The sequence below is a fragment of the Cydia splendana genome, chromosome 4, assembly GCF_910591565.1.
Source record: "Cydia splendana chromosome 4, ilCydSple1.2, whole genome shotgun sequence".
Classification (NCBI taxonomy): Eukaryota; Metazoa; Arthropoda; class Insecta; order Lepidoptera; family Tortricidae; genus Cydia; species Cydia splendana.
In genome coordinates this window covers 15,031,042-15,054,214 of record NC_085963.1, presented here as the reverse complement: position 1 = coordinate 15,054,214, position 23,173 = coordinate 15,031,042, and the positions used below count along the sequence as shown (strand labels likewise).

The window sequence follows — 23,173 nt, the reverse complement described above, 5'->3', positions numbered from 1 at the left end:
GACAAGTAAGGGTGCAGTTCAGGAATGATTTAGTGTTTTGATAACTTTGTTTATTTAAATAACAAAACTTGCGTGAGACACAGACATATTAAGTATATTAAAACGGGCCACTCACGTATTTTAAGTCGAAAATTCCTCGACATGTTTCACTACCTACCGAGGAGCATCATCTGGAGTACAAAAACGAGGGTAGTTCTTCGCCTCCCCTGCCGCCGCCGTCGCCAGCGCCGAGGCATGTCGCGGAGAGCTGCAGCCTGCAGTCTGCGTCGGTCCGCCAACGCTAGTTTGAGCTTATTAGAGTCATTAGAAATTTGACAGATGCTCTAGGGATAGGAGATACAATCAGCAATGAAAGCGTATTACATCAGTTATTTTTGTTAGTATCTAAGCTTAAACATTTTGAATGTTGTCAAAATTTGTCTATCTGATGCGTCTTGGCGCCTCGGGCACGTGGCACCACAGCTGACGACATTCTTCAAGCTCACCATACTGGTTAACCTATCGAATGAGATGATGCCTTTACTGATACTGGTTAGCAATATGTAATCATACTACATACCTATATGAGGCCTGGACGTTAGTGAGATGACGATTCACTCATTGCTGGTGTCCTACTTTATTACCTGCATATAAAATAGGTTTCACCTGATTATCCACCTGGTTTCTTGAACCTCATAGTCGCCTCCAAACCTCCCCTTATAGCGACCCCATTCCTCACACTAAGTTTACCATAAGTTCATATTAGGCATCAACAATTCCCTCGGATCACTGTTCACTCTGAATACTGATATACGTTAGTCACAATTTACTTGAGGCACATCATTAATCTAATAACACCATAAGAAAGCCGTTGAATTGATCCCCAAAGCAAAATTCTCCCTCCGTCGATCTGTTCGCACATTAACCTCCCTTTCTTACTATCGTTCGGCGTCTACCCTCTTGTCTTTTCCTAAAAAATCACAATAACCTAGAAGCGGTTATTTAACTTAAACATGACTGCGAGCGCCATCTACTCCATGACGCTGGCAACTATTAGCCGGTTCGCATGTTCGCGACAAAGGGTTATTAAGTGTATAACTTTTTTGTAGACTATGTTGTATGTAAACTTATTGTCAGTGAACAAAATTATGTGCTAGTAAGTAACAAAAGATATCTTAAATTGTATGGCTCTGGTATTTATTTACTTACTCTTCAAGATCCCAATAAGGGTCTCTCAAGGGACTCCGCAGGTGTAGCCTAATCCACCGAAGTAATACAAATTCAAAACTCTGCACCCATATAAATCACGGATCCGTACAAGTATAACCCCGAATTCGCAGTGATTTTAAAAATTATTGGAACATTCCCAATCGAACCCTGGATTATGCCTTGATACCGCTGTCATGCAGTAAATTTTTATCGTGTTTAATACCCTGATTATATTCGGAGGCTCCGTTATCCATCTGTTATTTTACAATATGAAACGAGTAAGCCGTTAATAGAGTTCCGTAATCAATCTCGATATATATTTTTATTCTTGGACAATAAAAAAAATTTAAGTTTGTCTTGGTAATTTAACACTTTGTCAATTTCATATTGGCTGATTTTAAACGCTTAATTCAATATTTAAAACAATATAGAGAGTTATTTACTTATTTATGTATGTGTTACTGTAAAAGCCCGAAGTACGTTCTTCTAGTTTTTACCGATGCCGATCGGTAAAAGCCCGAAAACTTAAATCTTACTAGTTTACTTCGGGCTTTTACCAACACCGATATGGTAAATCCTAGGTCTTACCACGGCGACCGGTAAAGTTTGAATCATGCACTGATTCTTGAGATTATTAGATGATAATCTTTAAGAAAAAAAAACCGACTTCTATGGGGCCCGATGAAAGATTATGGTAGATGGTGCACTATGTAGAAAAGGAGGTAAAAACCACCCACTTTATTAGTAGCATTTCGTTTCTGTAAGGGTCGCAGTTCTAACCTAACCTAACCCACTTTTGTTCGGTTCTGTGAGGATCGCAGTTCAAACCTTACCTAACCCACTTAACGGCGCATGCGGTGCGGTGTACGGGGGTTTGAGCGGGAGGGGTTGAGAATCAGTGCATGATTCAAACTTTACCGGTCGCCGTGGTAAGACCTAGGTTTTACCGGTAAATCCTAGGTTTTGCCGTACTTCGGGCTTTTACAGTAACATAATTATGTATACAATATGTTTTAATATTGCTTTTCAACTTTTTAAAAATAAGAACTATTTTTAAAATCTTGCCATTAATATCTGAATCACTTTGCGATTTCCAATTGAACTAAAACAAAAACACAGAAAAATAAAACCTCATTAAATATGGATTCGTTAGAATTTAATTTATGAGAAGTTTAGTAGGTATTGTATAAAGAAAGTTTTATGTAACAATGAAGCTTGTATCAGTAATGAAAAACCTTGTTTAATCAACTCATATTTACATTGAACCACACATAGAAGACCATAAAACGCACTCTGATTTGACACCGATACGGTAATGACAATCGAGAGATGAAGGGTCCCGTTTTTTTTTTCTTGGCTAAATTACCTATCGTTATTAAAACTTCCTTAAACAACCACTAAGAGCAAATGGAAGTATAAAATTTATCAAAGTCAACCTGTAAAAGGTTTTATTTTATCCCTCGACGTGCAAGCACATACTAGCTATTTAAAATCGCTACCCATAACCTCGAACGATACAAGTTTCAATATGGCGGTCACTGTTTTCACGCTACCGTTAGGTACCTACATACTACGCCTCGAATTTTTCTCAGGCATTATCACACTTGTGCGGAAAAGTAGTTACCGGTACGCGATCGCATCCGCACTCATTTTATACATTTTCGGTCGGCACTCCAGTGTAATGGCGATACAAGGTAAAAAGATGGCTGTCATATAGATATGTGGGGAATCATTATTGACTGATCGAATCGCAAAATTGTCGTGCGGAAGGGACCCGAATAGCTTTCCACGTGTCGTGACATCACACACGGCTCCTAATTGCCGTGCTTGCAAATATACTGACGGTGTATTTTCTACATTGTGAGCTTTGAGCCCGCCTCAGTCGTACTTTTTTATGATTTGTGGCGTAAAATAAAGCTTCTATTTTCAAAATTTTCGAGTACGGCATACTAATAAAAAATAAAAAACTCATACAAAAATAAATTGTTTTTTTTTTACTACGAACTACAGTAAAACGCATCAAATCAAGATAACATTAATTTATGAAGCTTTAACTAGGACTGTAAAATTTTAAAACATGTGTAATTCTTGTGAAAAATATTCTGGAATTAAACTTGAAGCATTAATGTAACAATTCAAGTTAAATCATACGGATTAATAGCTCCATCATAATTAACTCTTGTTTCTCTCTTTTTACCCGTTTAGTTACCATAATTATCACCTTCAAATTATTCTTACTTGGATCCCAAAGTATCTTCTTATTTTTGCAGCTTCACAACGCAGCCTTAACCGTAGAAGAAAATATGCAGTCTTGGTGGTCGTTGTACCTACTGGCTGTCTTCATGCTTGGTTTAGATTCTAAGCTTGCAGGTAAGTACCTATTCATACATACGAGCTTTTTATTCAACTAGTAGGTAGGTAAGTAGCTATATAAAAATATCTACACCTACAGCCATCTTTAGTGCTAAAGCTTTCGCAACAATATTTTCCACTACTTTAGATAATTTAATTTTAAAACTGTTTCATTTTACAGGGCAGGCTTTCCAACCGGAGTTTGTAGAGCCAATAACAAATTTAACTGTAGCCATTGGACGGAATGCTACATTTAGGTGTCTAGTGCAGAACCTTGGGGGTTATAGAGTAAGTTTAAATATTTTTTCATTTAAATTGACAACATCAAACGATTTGGCAATGTCTAGACGTCTAAATTATTGAGATAGAGTTTCTTAACTCATTTAGTAAAACAATATGCTTTTTAGGTATTATTTATTTGTAAATAATATCCTTAATAACATTAATTAGTTAAGCCATTTAAGCCTTTTTAATGGCTGCTTCTATCATAGAACCGGAATAATTATATAATTTAAATAAATAAAAGGATATTTTTAACACATTCAATACCACTAAGTGCTACGGGTTACGCTCGTAGCGCGTAGCCACGGTTTCGTCGTATGTAGCGCGTAGTCGCTACGAACAGTGTACCCGACAGTCGGGTTCTTGGTGTTGAATGTGTTAATGGAAAATGCTTATTTATAGGTAGGATGGGTGAAGGCAGACACGAAGGCAATTCAAGCAATACACGTGCACGTGATAACTAACAACCATAGAGTGGGAGTGTCGCACAACGGACAAACGGTCTGGAATCTCCACATCAGGAACGTCCAAGAAGAAGACAGGGGCCAGTATATGTGCCAAATTAATACTGATCCAATGCAAAGTCAGGTAAGAAAAACTGTAATATAGTCCGCTAAAATCCGAGAGAGGCCACATACCATGAGTAACTATCATAATTTCGATATTTACGTACTTTAGACAAAACCACGCGAAACCTTGTGCTTATGTTTACAATTTACAATACATATTTTTAATTTTTTAACTGTTTGTCTATAAGGTAAGAAGACAGACGATTGTGTAACTTTGATGATTCTAATAAAACGTTATTTCGTATTCATTCGTATAGAAAAGTCGATTACTTAACTATGTATTATTTGTCGCATGTAGGTATCAAATACAAAAGTACCTTCAACTATTTACATAACCCAAGAGTATTACTTTTGTCATAGAACGAATGAGCGAAAGAAATAATAATTACAAATATACTCTAATAACATTTTCCTCATATACGTGATAATAAGACATTGTTTATATCCCACTGAACGCAATAAAGCTAAACGTAAGAGTCATGCATATGGATAGCAAAGGCATCGTTACACGCGTCATATTAGCAAAACTGACAAACATGGAAATGCCCTTTCTGTACCTACTTACAAACTTAATCTTACTCTGCAGCAAAATAATTACGCGTATAATGTTATATACGTTAGCGCCATTTTATCGTATTTGTGTACTTTTGTCACCTGTCGTTTGATTGCAGCACAGAAAATAGGGTGATTGCTATTATTATTGGCCACTACATAGTAATTGGCCACTCTTAACAATAAGGTTTGGCTTGTTTCTTTCTGATCTGAGTCACCCTAAGCGGTATCTTGTTCAAATGGACGTTTGCCCTACAGTTTATCCTTATTTTATCGTAGCTATCGTCTTAACCATTTATACTCAAATAAATTGATAATACTCAAATACATATACAGGATGATTCATGAGACGTGAGCAGGACTAATCCTGCACACTCAGTAACTGATAATTGATCGATCACCGTCGTATTTAGGAGAAATAACAACACTTTTTCCTATTTTTTAACTTTTTGGTGAGGGCAAATTTAATCCTCAACAATCATGGTCACCCTACAGGACCTAATTAATAAACATAAAACCTCTTTAACCGTAATGGCATTTTGATTACGAAGAAAATAAACTGTCAAACTTGAGTGAGATACGAGTTTTCAAAAGTAACCAGACCGTGATGACAGTAATGACATTCAATTTGACACAGAATATCGGTAGATTAGTATTCTAATTTTAGGGTGACCATGAATGTCGTAAAAAAATTAATAACTTTTTTTTTCAACACGACTAGAAAATTAACGTTAACCTCACTAATACTGATACGAAACAGTAGCTTATAATGAACGATATGCGCAGTGTTAGTCCTGCTCACGTCTCCTGAATCACCCTGTATAAGTAATCCAAATAAAATAGTGATTGAAACAATAAACATTGGGAAGATAAACTGAATTAAAGTGCGGGTCAGCGGGAACGCAGCGAGCAATGATTCGTGCATGGTGCCCCTAAATTATTGCGCCGCACTGTAATTTATACCCACGCCTGATAACGGCATAAATTGTTGGCGACAGTGCAAGCGCGTTAATGAAAAAGGACGTACGTGTTAGTGTGACCGAATGGTTTGTACCCCCATATGGTTCTATGCGTTTGCTGCAGCTGCCAGGCTTCGACGGGACGGGACGTCCGCACAGCATGACGCCAGTTGACGAAATGGGATAAAAATTACACCATGCCGGTCTATGAATTCAATTCAATTTGTCTTATCAAAGTAACCGCTTGAAGCTGAGTGTCATTTAATTACTTAATGGTTTAACGTAAGCTGGTAAAATAGATAATTAACAATAGAAATTCACTCTTAGCGGAATTCACTCTCGGATGTATCCTCTCAGCTACTTCTTTTACGTACTAAAGACAACGACGACTTTTAACTATAACCTATATTATTATGAAAAAATCGCTTTCAAAATTTACTTGTTACTTTGAACAGTGTTTAGTGGTCACTTCCGTAGGTACCGCACATTCATATAATATGCAAATACTTTAGGCTGCAGCTAGATGAGTTTATTTTAGGCGCGTCTCGGTGTAATGGCGAGAGTAAAAAAATCACTTACTTATTCAGGCGATTAAACCCTATTTCTACAGTTTTTTTTTCTGCCAAACTGTAGGATAGTTTATTGGCAGAGGGAACTCACTTAGAACATAGATGTTTTAAGAAAGTTATTTGTTATTCAGTATGAAAATATAATGCCTGTTCTGTTTTCAATGGTTTAATTAAAAAATTAAAACGCCATATGCAAACAAAAACCAACTCAAATATTTGTATTTTATTGAAACAGATGGGCTATCTGGACGTGGTGATCCCCCCAGACTTTATTGCCGAAGAGACGTCGAGCGACGTCATGGTTCCAGAAGGCGGGACCGTGCGCGTTTCGTGTCGCGCGCGCGGCATTCCTGCCCCCATGGTGGTGTGGCGCCGCGAGGACGGCGCGGACATCGTTCTGAGAGATCAGTATGGAGGGAAAAATAAAGGTAAAGTCTGTGCGTAAAAAGATAAGAGTCGTAGAAAGTATGAGTTCCCTTACATTCCACGACTCTTCTCTTTCCGCACAGACTCTAAGTACATTGTACTTATCAAATAGTTCAAAATCATCTAGAGGCGTATTCTAATTGTAATAATAGGTTGAAAAATTTACCTGGATTTGTTGTGGGTGTGATCTGTCAATGTCCACGTGAAATATTTACAGGTAGAAACGACACTTTTGATACTGATAGATCATATCACTCATATTATTTTAAAGTCATAGACTCATAGATCTATTAATTTAATACTTAATAAAATTGTATAGGTAGTTAACACTTTTCTTGTTATATTTAGATTAGTACTTATTGTTACTGGGGATGTAATAGTTATTTATAGCTGCCTCTGCAAATTTACGGCTTAATCAAAACTCTCTATTTATGGTACCGTAAAACGGGGTGAGTAGGTTTCGCGGGAAGAGGTGGGTTATGAATGGGGACCGAAGGTTTGAGAGGGGGTGAGAAGGGATTTTAAGGCTACTGCTACAAAAATAATGTATTCCAATTTATATATGTATTAATATATACGCATAATAAAAAAAAAACGATACAACAATCTTCCAAAATCACCTTTGTATGAAAACCCCTCTCACCCCAAATACGAGGCACTACGGGGTGAGGTGGGTTTTCCTCTTTATCGTCAAAGTTATGAAATGGAACTACCCAAAATAAAATAGAAACTACAATACAAACGTCCGGAACACTTATTATATACACCATTCAGTTTTCATATGTAAAAATAAAATGTTATCGAGGTTTGAATTTCAGTTTTGACCCTACTCACCTCATTTTACAGTATTCCATTATATTTTTGTATCTAACCTTATTTTAGTCTAACCTAGGCCTTTATTCCGCAGTGAACATGTACAAAGAAGAGGTATTGACTCTGAGTAAAGTCTCTCGGTCGGACATGGGCGCCTACCTCTGCATCGCGAGCAACGGCGTCCCCCCCACCGTGAGCAAGAGGATACTGATCAAAGTGCACTGTATGTTTACCCTTACCCCTCTTGTTTGCCAAATATGTCATAAGTGAATAGATGTTTGCGCCGAAATGAAGCTGTTACTTTTGTTGTGTGCGTTGGCTCATCTGTTCGGATATAATGTATCCTGATATTCTCAATATTCTTAGGGATACATTGTTACTTGTGAAAAGACTGTTGTTATGAGTTACAGGGATTCTGCCCGATTCGTACTTTAAGATAAGATCTAGAAACTATATGGATTAGATGTGTCACTGTCAAAAGTGACGTTTTTGTTTGAAGAAACATCACATTTGACACTGACATATTTAATACATATCGTTTCTAGATCTGTTAACTGACGTATCTTAAAGTTCGAATCGGTATGTGAGTAGGGAATGCAAATCGGTTATTTTTTGTATGGCAATAACCGCGGTTTCGGTTAATAAGCGATAATTTCCATACAAAAAATAACCGAAAATAACCGATTTGCATTCCCTATATGTGAGTTCATCAGTCATTAAATTATGAGATATTTAATCAGTAAAATAAGTCAATAAGTAAATAATTTCTCCTCTTTTAAAGAACTAGATATCTACATCTATTTGTTTAATTTTAAAATTCTTACAAAAGATGTTTAAATAAATATTAATCCGTGATTTGTGTATATTTTCGAGATTCGATCTACAAAGATATATCGCTAAGTCAGTGAGATTTTTAGTCTCAATCTAAACCGTAGGGTTGTATTGTAACTGTTGTTTATTTTGACAACTTTCGTTGGGCTTGTTATTAATGACGTTATTCAACGTCAGCGAGTAGTAGCTTTTAATTATTTTCAGGCTGAAACTGTTTGTCACAGCGTTGGCGTGGACATTTTGCCTTACTGCAATTTTTTTACTTTTTATATACCCATTTTGTCTTTCCTCAAATCATAGTAAAAATAAATATTTTCATAGAGAATGTTATCATTGTTATCAAATTGTTAGATTTATACTCATGTAAAAACCTAATAAAGAACCGTAAAATCAGATAAGTAACTTTAGTCCACAGCTTACAACTATAGTCCAAGTTCAAGTTCGAGTAAAATAGTTATCTATTATGTATTTCTATTTCCGCTCATATCAGCATCAATTTCAGCTCAATCGGAAACCGGGAAGTGGATCAAATTTAACTTGCAAGATTTGATTACACACAGACAGACAGACAGACAGACATACAGACAGACAGACAGACAGACAACGGTCAGGTGAAACTAAATAAAAGCTTGTAAAAACTGGACCATAGTTGCACTTAAGGACTATAGTTACCTGATTTTACGGAAATAAATATTTTAAGAACTTTATAACTAGGATCGAACCCAAATTAGGCAACCACGTCTTCAAAAATCAACCAACGATTACCATTCGTTCGTATGTTTTAAAAGGCTTAATTACTTGATGCGCGTCGAGCCCATGAATATGCCCAATGATGAAAAATCTATCGGGGAACTTTTATTTAATTGTACCTGTAAATGCTTTAAATATGCTGTTACATCTGTAATATAAAAGTTTAATTTTTTGCTCAAGTTTTTATTGGTGACTGTACTTTTCTTTCCATATGCAACTAATACTCTTCGAGACAATTCTAACGACCCCAAACACAATTAGTTTGTGTTATTTTATCACAAGAGTTCTCATGGATACCTCCTGACTCCATTATCAGATCAGCTCCATGTAATTCACAATATTGCATTGTTATCCGTTTTACATATTATATTATGAATGCAAAATTTCACCTTAATAGGAAATCGGGAAGTGGGTCAAATTTAGCTTCCAAGATTTGACCCACACTAATTATCAGGGCAAGTTAAATAAAAGCTTGTAAAATATATAGAAGTGTTTTTTTTATAATGCAGTTCACCCAGTGATCCAAGTGCCGAACCAGCTAGTGGGTGCTCCGCTGGGCACTGACGTCACGCTCGAGTGCTACGTCGAGTCCTCACCCAAATCCATTAACTACTGGGTCAGAGATTCAAGTAAGTACAATTTTTTTTCTGGCAACTAATCGCTGCTCGTGACTTTATCATCAGCTACAGCTTACAAAATTTAACTTAACGTTATGGATCTTGTTATTTGATTTTAAATTGAAATAAATAAATTACTCACACTTAAATACTTGTACTTCTAAGGGTTGAATTATTAGGGCAAATAAACATTAAATCTTCAATCATTTTAACCAGTAAAGCTCTCGTCAACTCCCGTGTTACTATATACCGGGTGTGGCCTGTAACACGCGCAAAATTTTAAACTGTAGGCTTACTTAACAATTTTTAAAAATAACTTGTATTTTAATTTTTAGAACACTTGTGTCGCTTAACTTCAAACTCGGGTAAATCCATCTGTCAGATTATGCAATTTTGGTATTAAGAAAAGGTAATAGGGTAGATATTTGCTGAGAGGGTCGAATGGATTTACCCGAGTTTAAAGTTAAGCGACACACTTGTTGTTATGGTTATGTTTAAAGCGTGACAAGCGACGTCAATTACACTGATGACAGCGTACCCTGATTTGACGGTATTATTTAATACTACTACGAAATAAATATAAAGACACTCCAACGGAGGAAGGGCAAAATCTGTATAGGAAGTATAAAAACAGAATCCAAACCCTATGTGTCCAGCAGAAAGAAAAGTGGTTAGACGCACAGTGTAGTAAAATAGATTTCTGTATGCAGAGAGGTTTTCTGGAAAGAGGTTACAATTTGGTAAAAACATTGCAAGGAAAGAAGAAAACAAAGAGCAAGGTCATAAGCAACAAAGAAGGCAAACTGCTATACGATAAAGAAGATGTAGTCGGCAGGTGGGTTGAATACATAGAGGAACTATACGAAGGAACAAATCTTAACGGAGACATATTGGAGGAAGAAGAAAAAGTCCCGGATGACTCCAAAGGCCCGAACATACTCTGGAGAGAATTCGAGAGTGCACTGGAAGCATTAGCAGATAAGAAAGCACCAGGAAAAGACAATGTGCCAGCAGAACTATTAAAATGTTGCGGCCCTGAAGCTAAAAACTACCTTTACAACCTAATATCAACCATTTATGACACAGGGCAGGTACCAGAGGAGTTCTCGACGAGCAAAACAATTACCATTCCTAAAAAAGGTAACGCAGTGGAATGTGGAAACTACCGAACGATCAGTCTGCTGTCACATGCTTCAAAAATTCTCCTAAAAATCATACAGAACAGACTTTACCCTAAAGTAGAAGAAAACCTTAGGGACGATCAGTTTGGGTTCAGGAAAAACATAGGAACTCGGGAAGCCATACTGGCTTTACGCAATATTATCGAAAGACGCCTTGACCTTAACAAAAGCACGTACATCAGCTTCGTAGATTTAGAGAAGGCTTTCGACAATGTTGAATGGAACCAACTCTTTGACCTCCTGAAACGCAAACACATAGATTGGAAGGACAGGAGAATAATTGTAGAACTGTATAAGAACCAACTGACAGAAGTAACAATAGATGATGTAACTAAAACTGCAAATATAAAGAGGGGAGTAAGACAAGGATGCAGTCTATCGCCATTGCTGTTCAACCTATATATAGAGGAAGTTATGCATGAAATCAAAGAGTGCACTAAAGGAATAAGTTTCAATGGAACAACTATGCACTGGATCAGATTTGCCGATGACATTGCTCTCATGGCAGACACAGAAGAGACGCTCCAAGTAAATATACAAAAAATGGACGAAATTTTCCGAAAGTATAACCTTAAAATAAACGTTAAGAAAACAAAGGTTCTGGTGACAAGCAAAACCAATTCTCCCAGAGTAAACATCGCTCTCAACTCGGAAAGACTACAACAAGTAAACACATTTACCTATCTGGGAAGCATCATCGAAGAAAGAGGCAGAAGCGAGAAAGAAATAAGAACTAGGATAGCAATGGCAAAGAAAGCTTTTACTTCAAATAGACATATTTACAACAGCAAAATCCACATAAACATAAGGAAAAACTTAATCAAAACCTATATTTGGAGCACCGCCCTCTACGGATGTGAAAGTTGGAACATCACAACACAAGACCGCCGTCGTCTAGAAGCATTCGAAATGTGGTGTTGGCGAAGGATGCTCAAAATCAGCTGGACAGAAAAGCGCACCAACCTTGAAGTTCTAGAGAAGGCAAAAGTGAAGAGACAAATAATGCACGTCATTGAAAAACGTAGAGCCAAATGTATAGGTCACATACTCCGACACGAAGGGTTAAACAAAATCATACTGGAGGGCAGAATTGAGGAAAAAAGAGGAAGAGGAAGACCCAGAATATCATACATGACACAGATAAAAGAATGGTGCTGTAGCCACTCATATCAGGAAGTAAAAACGAAAGCCCAGAATAGGCTGGAATGGAAAATGCTGCAGCGACAGAGGGCCAGGCCCTCTTAATATTAATATATTTAATTGTTATGAAAAATCAAAAGTCTAAAGACTTTATAATTTTTAAAAGTCGCTGATCAAATGTTGGTTAGTTTAAGGAGTACAGCCTTCAGTTTAAATTATTGCTCGTGTCACAGGCCACACCCGGTATTAGTGCGAGTATGGCACCAATGGTTAGCGTGAAAACGCGGCTGCAAACTGCAATCAATCAGCGACTAGCGCATCAAGCCAGAAGTTGAACTCGCCAAAGGTTGAGGCGGCAAAACAGCTTCCATTGAAAGTATCGCTCTAATTAGAGAAGATGAGGTGGCATTCGGCGCATAACCGATAAAACTCTTAAGTAAATTGTATGCCAGAAACCTCTCACATTGACGTTATTAAATAATAAATAACAAACTATTATTTACTTGTTTAAATTCCGTCGCTTGATAGTTTATATGGTTCTAGCTTGATTGAACCTAATCAAGAGATATTAACTAGACGAGGATGCTTCGTCTAGTCAAGTTCCAATGTGCTCCTTGGAGACACAGGTAATAAGCATGGAACACGCAAATCACTCCTTATAGCAAGGCCGAAATTAAAACAACATTATGACAATAGACTCTTTTAAGAATGTATCACTTCTTGTTTAAGCATCTTAATATTGAATATGTATTTATACTTCTTACAATCCCATTAATAAGTGCAAATATTTTATTTTAAAACATTTATAATTGTTTTCAAGTAATCAATGAATTAAAATGGAACAATCAATTTATTCATTTTAAAATAATTTAATAAACCTGCATTTAACATAATATTGAGTTTAATTATGTTATCAAATGTTTTTATAAATTTTGCTAAAAATTAATATGTTTTAATATTAAATTGATTAAGGCTGGTACTTAAACTAACTTTGCACTTAATATTTATAACAAAACTGTATGTTGTTATATATATCATCTAGTAATAATTTCACTTATGCCTTATGCCATGGCCACGTAACGCACGCACCGAGCGTGCACGTTCGGACTGTATGTTTCATGTCATTTCACTTTTTTTAAATGTTTGCGAAATTAAATTAAACAACTTAATTCTTTTTTTTTATACCACATCGGTGGCAAACAAGCACACGGCCCACCTGATGGTAAGCTTTTAAGAACCTGTACACTCCTTTTTTGAAGAACCCCATACTGTAGACCCTCGGGAAAACCTCGGAAGGGAGCTCATTCCGCAGCCGGAGCGTCCGCGGGAGGAAATTCCTCTTAAATCGCACAGTACGCGACCATTTAGGTTGTGAGGATGAACACCCTGCCGACGGCGAGCGGTTCGGTGACAGAAAGCGGCCGTTGGCATCATGTCAAATAGTTCCTCAGAGCACAGCCCATTGTACAAGCGGTAGAACACACACAAGGACAATTCTCAGTCAAACTAAACAAATGCTGCCTAATTTATTCGTGCAGGACATAGTCCCATTGAACAATGAAATTTTATCAATGGCATTGATGAAATCTCATATTTGAAATTGCAACAGAGATTCGATATTAATATTCGACCACTATGTACATGTGTCCCAGATACCGTTGAAGCTTCAATTTGCGCTTGGTGAAAATGCTACCTTATTTGAGAACGTAAACCAATCAGCAGAGCAAATGCCATTATCATATAGTTGATGGTCGCGTTAAGCATATTGGAGTAATTAATTAGTTCTCTGTAATCATGAGCGGTATAAAAAATGAGATTAATTAACAAGTGGACATTGAAACAGTGAAGCAGACGTTAAAGACAGGATCAACTTAAGACGGAAACTGCTTCACAGATTACTTGAAAAGGAAGGGTGAAAAATAAATAATAACATTGCCTTTATAGTAAGTACCTATGCTTATAAATATTTATAATTAACTAATTACATAGATTATTTTTGTGATAAGTATAATAACATTACTTACTTGTCTTAAAAACGTTTCAAAGCAGCAAAATAGAAATCATTGCAATTTTTACAATTATGGAACAAAAATAACTTAGCCATAATTTACAAAAAATTTAAACCTCTTCAATAATTTATGATCTTCATAAAACTGCGTTTATTTTTCTCATTTCGAGACTGAATAATAATAGAATATTACTTTTTGTCTGGGCGTTTGTGCTTGCAAGTAATGAGATATTAAGTTTTAATTTACGAGTGCGTCGGGGTAAATTCTTAAGAAAATTAACCTATTGTGGTGAGTAAGACAATGCGAGTTAGTTCCGACTGAGAGAACGTGGCATTTATGACGCTCTTCGGAGACAATGCTTTCGTAAATTATCTAGTAGATCAATTTTATACTGAATTTTTTAGAAGAATACTCCCATATTTTTTTCAAAATACGTGTTAATAACTCACAGTGCGTGACTTATATTGAATGTTCGGGTAGTATTACGAGTAGTATTCAAAATTAATAACTGATTTATTTTAATCATAAATAATATAACTTTATAATCGTAAACTTATTCATATTCTCCTACCCCCTTATTCATAAAACTTTACGGACCTGGTTTAGTTAAATTATGTTTTATCCCTTGCTTACAAATACGTAAGTCAAAATGACAGATAATGACAAACGATTATTAGCTAATTGAGGTTTGTATTAGTGTGTTTATTAATAAGGGGGCTAGACTGTAAACAGGTAGAAGTATACAGGAACCATACCTAGGGACTCCGTGCACACAAAAGCATGCAGTTGACAAACTGAAGACACTGCTAGGTTTCGTGGAGGAGCTGGGATGGCTAGTGTAGTGCTACCTCGTTTTCACGCAAAATAGGCACAATGGTTGTCGATTTGCGGAAAATACCCAGTATATCTAACTAAATAATCGTATACTTTTAATATTTTGAGTACTCTAAATTTAGCCTAAGGTTTATGTTTAAAACAAACAGTCATATCAAATATCTAGCGCCGCACTACTGCAGTCCAAGTTGAACGTAACGAGGCGGTCCAAATGTAACCGCCAAGTTTCAGCGCTAGCAAACATTCCGTAACTGAGTCAAGCTTTTGATTCCTCCAAGTTTCCGTTTCCGTAAGTCAATGAACTTACTGATTTGACTTCTGAACTTACCGTTTGTATGTTCTATCTCTGTATGTATCTAAATCAATCGTATTGATCAATATTGAGCAGTCAGAATCCATACAGATCTCTTTAAAGATAAAATAAAACGAATGGTGAACGTCATTGTACCTATACTATTCTCACCAGCCAATAGGTATTGCTATATTAGCTGATGAGAATTAGTACTTAAATAATGACTTTGATGTGGTACTCCACATAACTAGTGAAAACTTTAAAAAAGTCAGTCATAATATTTTAATTTATATATCTTGTGTTTTTATATTTTTTTTAATCTTTTTAGTGCCCAATCTACTGTGATAAATTGCTCACTTTGTATCTAATATTATCAAGATTTTGTTATAAAACCTCAAATGTTAATAAAAACGTTAGGGATGGTGTTCTCAGACCATTTTAGCTTATCAGCACGGGATCCGGTAACTGCCCTTAGTGTCCCATTAAAAAAAATCCAGCCTGTATGTAAGATTAGGTAGGATAAGAGAAACCTTATTTGTAACTAAAACTAAACTATTGCCCCGAGCAAAATATATTACGTTCCTATTACCGAACACGTACTTACCTTTTTCAATATAAGCAACACAATTCAATTCAATAAACTAAAATTGATATATTATACTGAACTAGTTACCGAAACCCAAGAAAGCAAAAAGATATTTTCTATTTGATGTCACGTGTACAAGTGTTTACAATAAAATCATACGCAATATCACTGAACGCGCGGGTTCAATGTTGAAGCCATTGTGAAAAACGATCACTACGAAATTTCTAAACCCAATTGCCAATATATATTTTACTTTTGTAAGAACTAAATCAATTTGTATATAATCTATTATGGATGGATACATACATCATGCATTATTGCGACAGAACGGTAAAATAAAAACTATAAATATATATTTTTTAGGGTAAGTACGTCCCATACAAAATGTTTGTTTAGATTTTTTTTTTGCTTTGTCCCAATAGCGTGGGGTATCGTTGGATAGGTCTTTCAAAACGAATAAGGGTCTCTAAAAACTAATTATGATAAAGTTAATATTTTCGGAAATATTCGCTCTGAAATAAAAACACTCCGGTTGACGGTATCTATTTACTTTTAGTACAGTCAGTTTCGTAACATAAGTTCTCTAAGATAAGAGATAAGTATTCTTTTCTAAAGCTAGTATAACGTTGTGGGTACTGAAGTTGGAACACGTACTTTACCAAATTATTCGTTATTCGCTAGTAGTGCTGCATAGTTATCCAGAGATCAATTTAATATGACTTAACTCTTACATCACTTAGTGAGAGTGTTAGAGCTGCCTATGCGGAAAGAGAAGAGTCGTGGAATGTAATGGAACCAATACATTCTGTGACTCTTCTTTTTCCGCACAGACTATACTCTGCATACTTGCAGCTTTAATAAATACGTAATAAGTTTAGTATCAATAACGAATCAGTAGCAGATTAAATTTCGAACCCGCTCCTAATATGCCACACTGTTCATCTATATATGATTTTTAGAAAAGGTATCTACTTGATATTTCATAATCGAATTCAGCGTTAAAAATCCTTTTGCAAGAATCGGACCTTGACATAACCTAAATAATATTACATGAACATTTGCTTTAGTTTTGTAACATTTTATTTGAACTTCGTTAGAGTATGTTCTAATATTTAATTACCTAATCCAGTACAACGCAGAAACAATCACACTCACTTTTATTACACACACAGAAAAATAAAACCATCCAAACATTTTTAGTTGGAAACGTCTAAATGATATTTATACATCTTTTATGAATACGAGAGTATTCAGGCGTGAAATGTTCCTTTGTTTAACTGATGAGACCATATTTTATTCATATTGCCACGTATGAGGTGAGAGGATTTCTCCGGCTCCTATTGCATGAAATCGGTGACTCTTCTTGTAAGATAAAAAAAGAATTGTGGGCAAGCGAAGTATCAAACCATCGGTGAACAAAAAAAAATTAGTTGATATGCATTAAAGGAAATAAAATTGAATAACTAAAATACCTATACTAACTACAATACAGTACCTACATAATATGGTTTCATTCATATATTACATTTAGAAAACAAGATGTTCTGTCGGCTTCATTACCTAAGGCCTCAAAATATACAGATATTAGTATGACAGAGATTTGTTATAATTTTATATGCCATAAATTTAAAAGTCATAACATTACGTTTGCCAAAAAAATCATTTCCTAAAATAACTTCATTTTAACTTCCATGAGTGTCATTTATTTATTTATTATTTAATTTTTAAAGTCTCTGGTGCTGCGGGATAAGTAGTCCTTCTGCCTTCGCATATGGAAGCGCATGCATACACGCTCGTCTCTGCAGCTTCGGCTTTTTGATCACTTCAATACTACTGCTGCACTCTCTTGTTTCCACCTTTACTTTGAAACAAATGATTATGATTTAAACTAGCTATGGTTACTAAAATTTATTACCATTTTGAGACACAATATTTATGGCACATGAAATGGCATTTGGTAGTTATGGCAAATTAAATTTATGCAAGTGAACTTATGGAAAACGAGGGTATCCTGTGCCGACTTAACTGGACCGCGAATACCTACTGCCGGTTATTTTACCTACAATAATTGGACTTAAATTTGAAGATGACGTCAATAAAATAAATACCTGTGGGTATATGGTTTCTTAGTGATTTCTTTCATAAAGAAGATTTCAATACTCGAACCGGTCACGAAATCAGCGCCTCGTAACTCGACTCGTTGCTAGGAAATGTGCTTCAATAAGACTGAAAAATATATCTCGCCACATGCAAACATACCTTAGGAATCATAATAAAAGTCACCGCAATGTCCTCAGTGAAGAATCCATTAACACTTATTCGCGCGTAAAATAAACCAAAGTAAGTTACGTAATAAAATAACAACGTTCCAGCCGCCATCCTTTCATAACAGCGTATGTCGGGGGAATCTGGCCGCGTAACGTACCAGCGCCAAATCACGGCATTACGTATTCAAGAAGAATGACAATATCTCAGAGCGCTGCATTTGTTAGCGGAGCCAGGAGTGGGGAAATTGAAAAAATGAAGTAAAAAGTGAAATATTCCAAGAACCTTCGGCAGTACAAATAACTGAGTGCTAACTACTTTTATTGCGAATTCTGAAGGCAAACCACACGCCCGGCTATTTTCTTGTATGCTCTTTGTTAAGTCCGTCTAACTTTTATCGTTAATTCAACGAAATCACTACCTTAAATAATGAACGTAGAAAAGATTTACCTACATAATTAAGCATTAGAGGAGAAGGTTTTTTTTTGTTGCTAAATACACTATCAACCCGCAGTTACTTCATTGTGTTTGTATGAATATTTGAAACAAATGTCCTCACATAACTTTTTTCCGTTGCAAGCGTGCTATTTTAGTGAATATTTAAATAAAAAAATACTCCATATTTAGTTCGCTGTGCAGCGCCGCCGGCGGTTTCGCAAACTTCCCTCGGCACGGCAGTTGTCGCCTGAAATTTACGGGTTAATTTACAATGGGAACGGGTTTTGAGCTTCTGAACATTTTTGAGTTGCACATTATATTCCGCACTCATCTGCGCTTCTGCCCCAGTTAGCTGTGTGTGTCTTGTAATCATGGCTAATGAAATAAGTGTATTTTTAAGGTACATATTTAAAGTCATAATAAATATGCCGAGTTTAATAATCATACTAGTTACTTATGACTTAGACACATAAATATAATGGTCGCAGTTGTCCTCGTTACAGTATGATAGGTACCTAATGACAATGTCTGTCGCGCAATGGAGTGGTGTTAAACAGTGACGACTTACCTTAAGGTGGCAGAAGATACACTTGGGAATATTAGGATTAGATAATACGCCGCCGGCTGAGCAAAGCTCGTTGTTCACTTGTTAGGTGCATATGTAGTAAATACTAAACAAATGTCGTCCCTATCACCAAATTAGCCTACCCAAGGAAAACAAAAAACAGGAAGCATTAAGCAACTGTAGTCCAGCGCTCAGTCAAGCAACAAGCGTTAATTATTAAAGTGCATTAGGGTCCCAACTTGTCTGGCTGTGATACGAGCGCGTGTATTATGGCCCGTCGATCAAACCTTTGTTCGCAGCGAACTCGCGAAGTGACTAGCGCTTTCCCGGCCATTCCGAAAACCAACCCGAAAGAGCGAACACCGCGGGATCGTCATTTTCATTTGTCATCAATCTATGTTAGGGCCGCTGACATGTAAGTGTTAATTAAGCAGGCCTCACTCGAGCGTAATTAAGAGTATTACAGTGTTATTTTAGACATTAATTGAGATGAAATTTCTTGTTAGTATAATGAAATGGGTGGGGGCGAGACCCGAGTTAGGTAGGCAATTTCGCTTGAAGGTCACCGAGCACGAAAGTCAAAGCACGCTGGAGAGTAAACAAACTCAAGTTGCGATCGAAATGGAGATTCTAAAAAGCGTGACTGGTGTTATCGTTTCCTTGTAAAGTTTCTGGATAAGAAAATTATGCTTTCTAAAAGAGATACAAATATTGCGTCGGAAATTTCTTCGGCGTTAACGTTGTTTGGGGATTTATGTTTTATGAAACGTGAAATATTTCCGATGTACGAGTATTTCGCTAGATGCATTTAGTTTTTGGTTAGAAGCTGGTCGCTTTATCATTTGCGGGCACCAAACACTTGGGGCTTAGGCGGCTCGGCGTCGGCGACACACAGTGGAAGGATTGTTTGGGCGACTAAAGGCTGGAGGAAAACGTCGCCACTTTACTGATGTTTGAAAAATAATAGTTTTCTCACAGAGATAAATAGTAAACGACCCTGCTGAGACATTTCTGAAATGAATCGTTAACTCGTTTCGGTTCTGTACTCGTATTAGAAGCGAAAGCTAAATACTTATAGCAAGAAATAAAGTTATTCCTAATAGTTGAAACCTACCAGGAAAATGTTTTGTTAGCAGTTAAATACATATGAGAATAAATTAACTGCTTATTGAAACTCAACGAACAAGTCACTTCCTCAAATTGAACCTGAAACATACATTTTCATAAATAACAATTAGATTTTTGTATGAAGACGAAATAGTGAGTTAAGTATAGCATCTGCTAATGCGATTACGTATTCATGAGTTATGGGTGTTATCCATATAGCGAAGTAGGTAAGCATGTATTTGTATCGTCACCTAGTAGGTACCCATAGCACAAGCTTTGCTTAGTATAGGGCTAGGTTGGTATTTTTGAAATTGTCTCCAAATATTTATTACTACCTACCTATATAAAATTTGTACAAAACTGTAGTTCATTTACACTAGAATAATAGTTTTATAATTATAGTAGTTGTTATAGATAGCTAATCCATATGACATTAATATATATTTGGTAGTTGTTGCATTTCAATTAACGTCAAGAACGAAAGCGTATAACTCAATGCTACGAACTGCATCCACGATGTAGCATTCACTTGACAGTAGTAATTAAGACGCATAATACAGCTATTTTGGAGCCTCTATTCTACCACAATCAATCCGATTTTTCGTGAGTCGAGCCCAAATGGTAGATAATGGCGCAAGCACATGAAGATGAATCCGATTTGTGGTGAATTGGTTTATATAGGACGCCTACTATTTATTTTAATCTCGTTAAGTTTCATTATGCAAAACGGAAATCAATTGCAATAAAGTTTGACTCTACTTATAGTACGAATCGTTCCGCCATAGTGTCAAATCGTTCAGTCGCATAGCATCACATTGTGAAGGTACATACGTATAATTAAAAATATAAATCATCACCAAATAGAATCGATTAGGTATATGCCCTTTGCATATTAAATCGTTTCAAATGTCCACTGTCATAACGCTATAATTGCGTAATGACATGTGACATTGTACGGCTTACTGATATAATGTGAAATTGCCAGTTTATCAATGTGCTTTAAGATATGTAATGGCATAATGAATGACATATAGGTAGAAGAAGAAAGCATTTTGGTATAAGTAATTGAATAGTAATTTTATATTTTACTAACGTTATTGTAACAAATCCACTATTAAAATCCAAATTGCGCCAAACTTTCCACATCTTATATTAAATGTACCTATTTATTTCGTGCAGTTAACCCAATTTGGAATGAACTCAATAAATCTCAGGTGCTAAAACAAGTTTTATTGAATAGAAAATTACAGTAATAATTATGTTCATATGCGTGGAACCTTATAATTATGAAATGTTTAATGTGTAACACATCATTAGGTGTCAATAACACCAATTTAGTATGTTTGAGCGTTTCTTTTATTTTTTGCCAGTGTTATATATTATTCTGACCTTTTTTGCCACTTTGTTATTTATACTCAGAATCACGAGCTCTTTCAATCCTAATGGGATAAAAAAATGTCCCGGTGTTTTTTCCTATTGTGTTACCATTTCCCCATATACTTTGTATGGCGGTAACAAAAAGGAAAGTTTCAAAAATGTATGGAAATATTAGGACACTTTTTTTCTCCTGTAAGGATGAAAAGGGCTCGCGATCCTGACTAGAACTAACAAAAGTGGCAAAAAAGGTCACAATATATAAAAATGGCAAAGAATAAAAGAAACGTTTAAAACAGTGTTAATTTTTTCTCTCAGTCTTGACGGCTTTGTCTCTCCTACAGATGAAATGGTGATATCATCCAATAAGTACGAAGTGGTGAACACGGCGCTGAGCTCATTCGAGAGCCGCATGGCGCTGACGGTGAGGCGGCTGACCGCGGCCGACGTCGGCGGGTACCGCTGTGTGGCCAAGAACTCTTTGGGGGAAGTCGATAGCATCATCAGACTGTATGGTAAACAAGATCAACTAAAAACTGAACTAAAACTATACTCGATAGCATATATAAACCAAGGCTTGGAACCGGTTTTTTTGAAAAACCCGAAATAGGCCAATATTTTTAATTATTTTATGCTCTTTACGTAGGACTGTATCATGTATTTAGGTAGGTAACAACTTAGTATTTTTAGATTGTCCCATTAAAAATGAAATAATAAACGAAAAAGAACAAAACAATACCGGTATTTTTTGTATGAAGAAAAAACCGGTTCCGAGCCTTGATAATTTGATATAAACTGCACAAGAAAGTTACTTATTTTATGAGGTAAATTGAGCATTAATACTATTCAATCAATACTTTACGGTGTATATAATATCTGCTCTTCAGTGCCTTATTTAATTCAAATTAAAATTAAACGTCTAAAACCTTACCTACGTTAATAGATAATGTTATAATTATTTATGATAAATGGCCCTTCTGCGGCTAAGCCAATCTAATGCGAGCTATTCAGTAAGCCTAACAGCTTATATGTATATGTATGTACATATTTGAATTACCTAGCCGATTACATGATTACTGCCCGCGGTATCAGCAATTTAAAACTAGTTTGAATTCGGAGTTATTTGCGCGAGAATATGGTAAACAATTAAATGGGTGAGGCTGAGGACGGGTTTTCATATTGTAGAGCATTTTGAGCAGTGAGAAGAAATGTTTTTTACGCATCAGGTATATTTTTTACCCCTGACGCAAAAAGAGTGGTGTTATTATGTTTGACGCCAATGTCTGTCTATATGTGTATAACATCGTAGCTTACAAACGGATGGGCCGATTTTGATGCGAATTTACGTGAAAGCGAGTGTCCTTGCGGTAGGTCTTAGCTATATTTTATAGAATTTGATCCAGCAGTTTGAAGGGCTATCAGCTCTTTTCCAAAATGATGGAAGGCATTTTTGGCATAAAATCGATTTGTTGGC

The 23,173-nt window shown here is 36.0% G+C and overlaps 1 protein-coding gene across 1 annotated transcript in view; it reads left to right on the top strand.

The window, feature by feature from the left end:
* LOC134789978 (lachesin-like) overlaps positions 1-23,173 on the top strand; it is a 31,990-nt gene that overhangs the window by 6,827 nt on the left and 1,990 nt on the right. The window contains exons 2-8 of the mRNA XM_063760706.1: positions 3,459-3,558; positions 3,722-3,828; positions 4,225-4,410; positions 6,707-6,899; positions 7,805-7,933; positions 9,801-9,920; positions 22,044-22,214. Coding sequence (XP_063616776.1) covers positions 3,492-3,558; positions 3,722-3,828; positions 4,225-4,410; positions 6,707-6,899; positions 7,805-7,933; positions 9,801-9,920; positions 22,044-22,214 — 973 coding nt within the window. The 5' untranslated portion in view covers positions 3,459-3,491. The remainder of the gene's footprint in view (positions 1-3,458; positions 3,559-3,721; positions 3,829-4,224; positions 4,411-6,706; positions 6,900-7,804; positions 7,934-9,800; positions 9,921-22,043; positions 22,215-23,173) is intronic.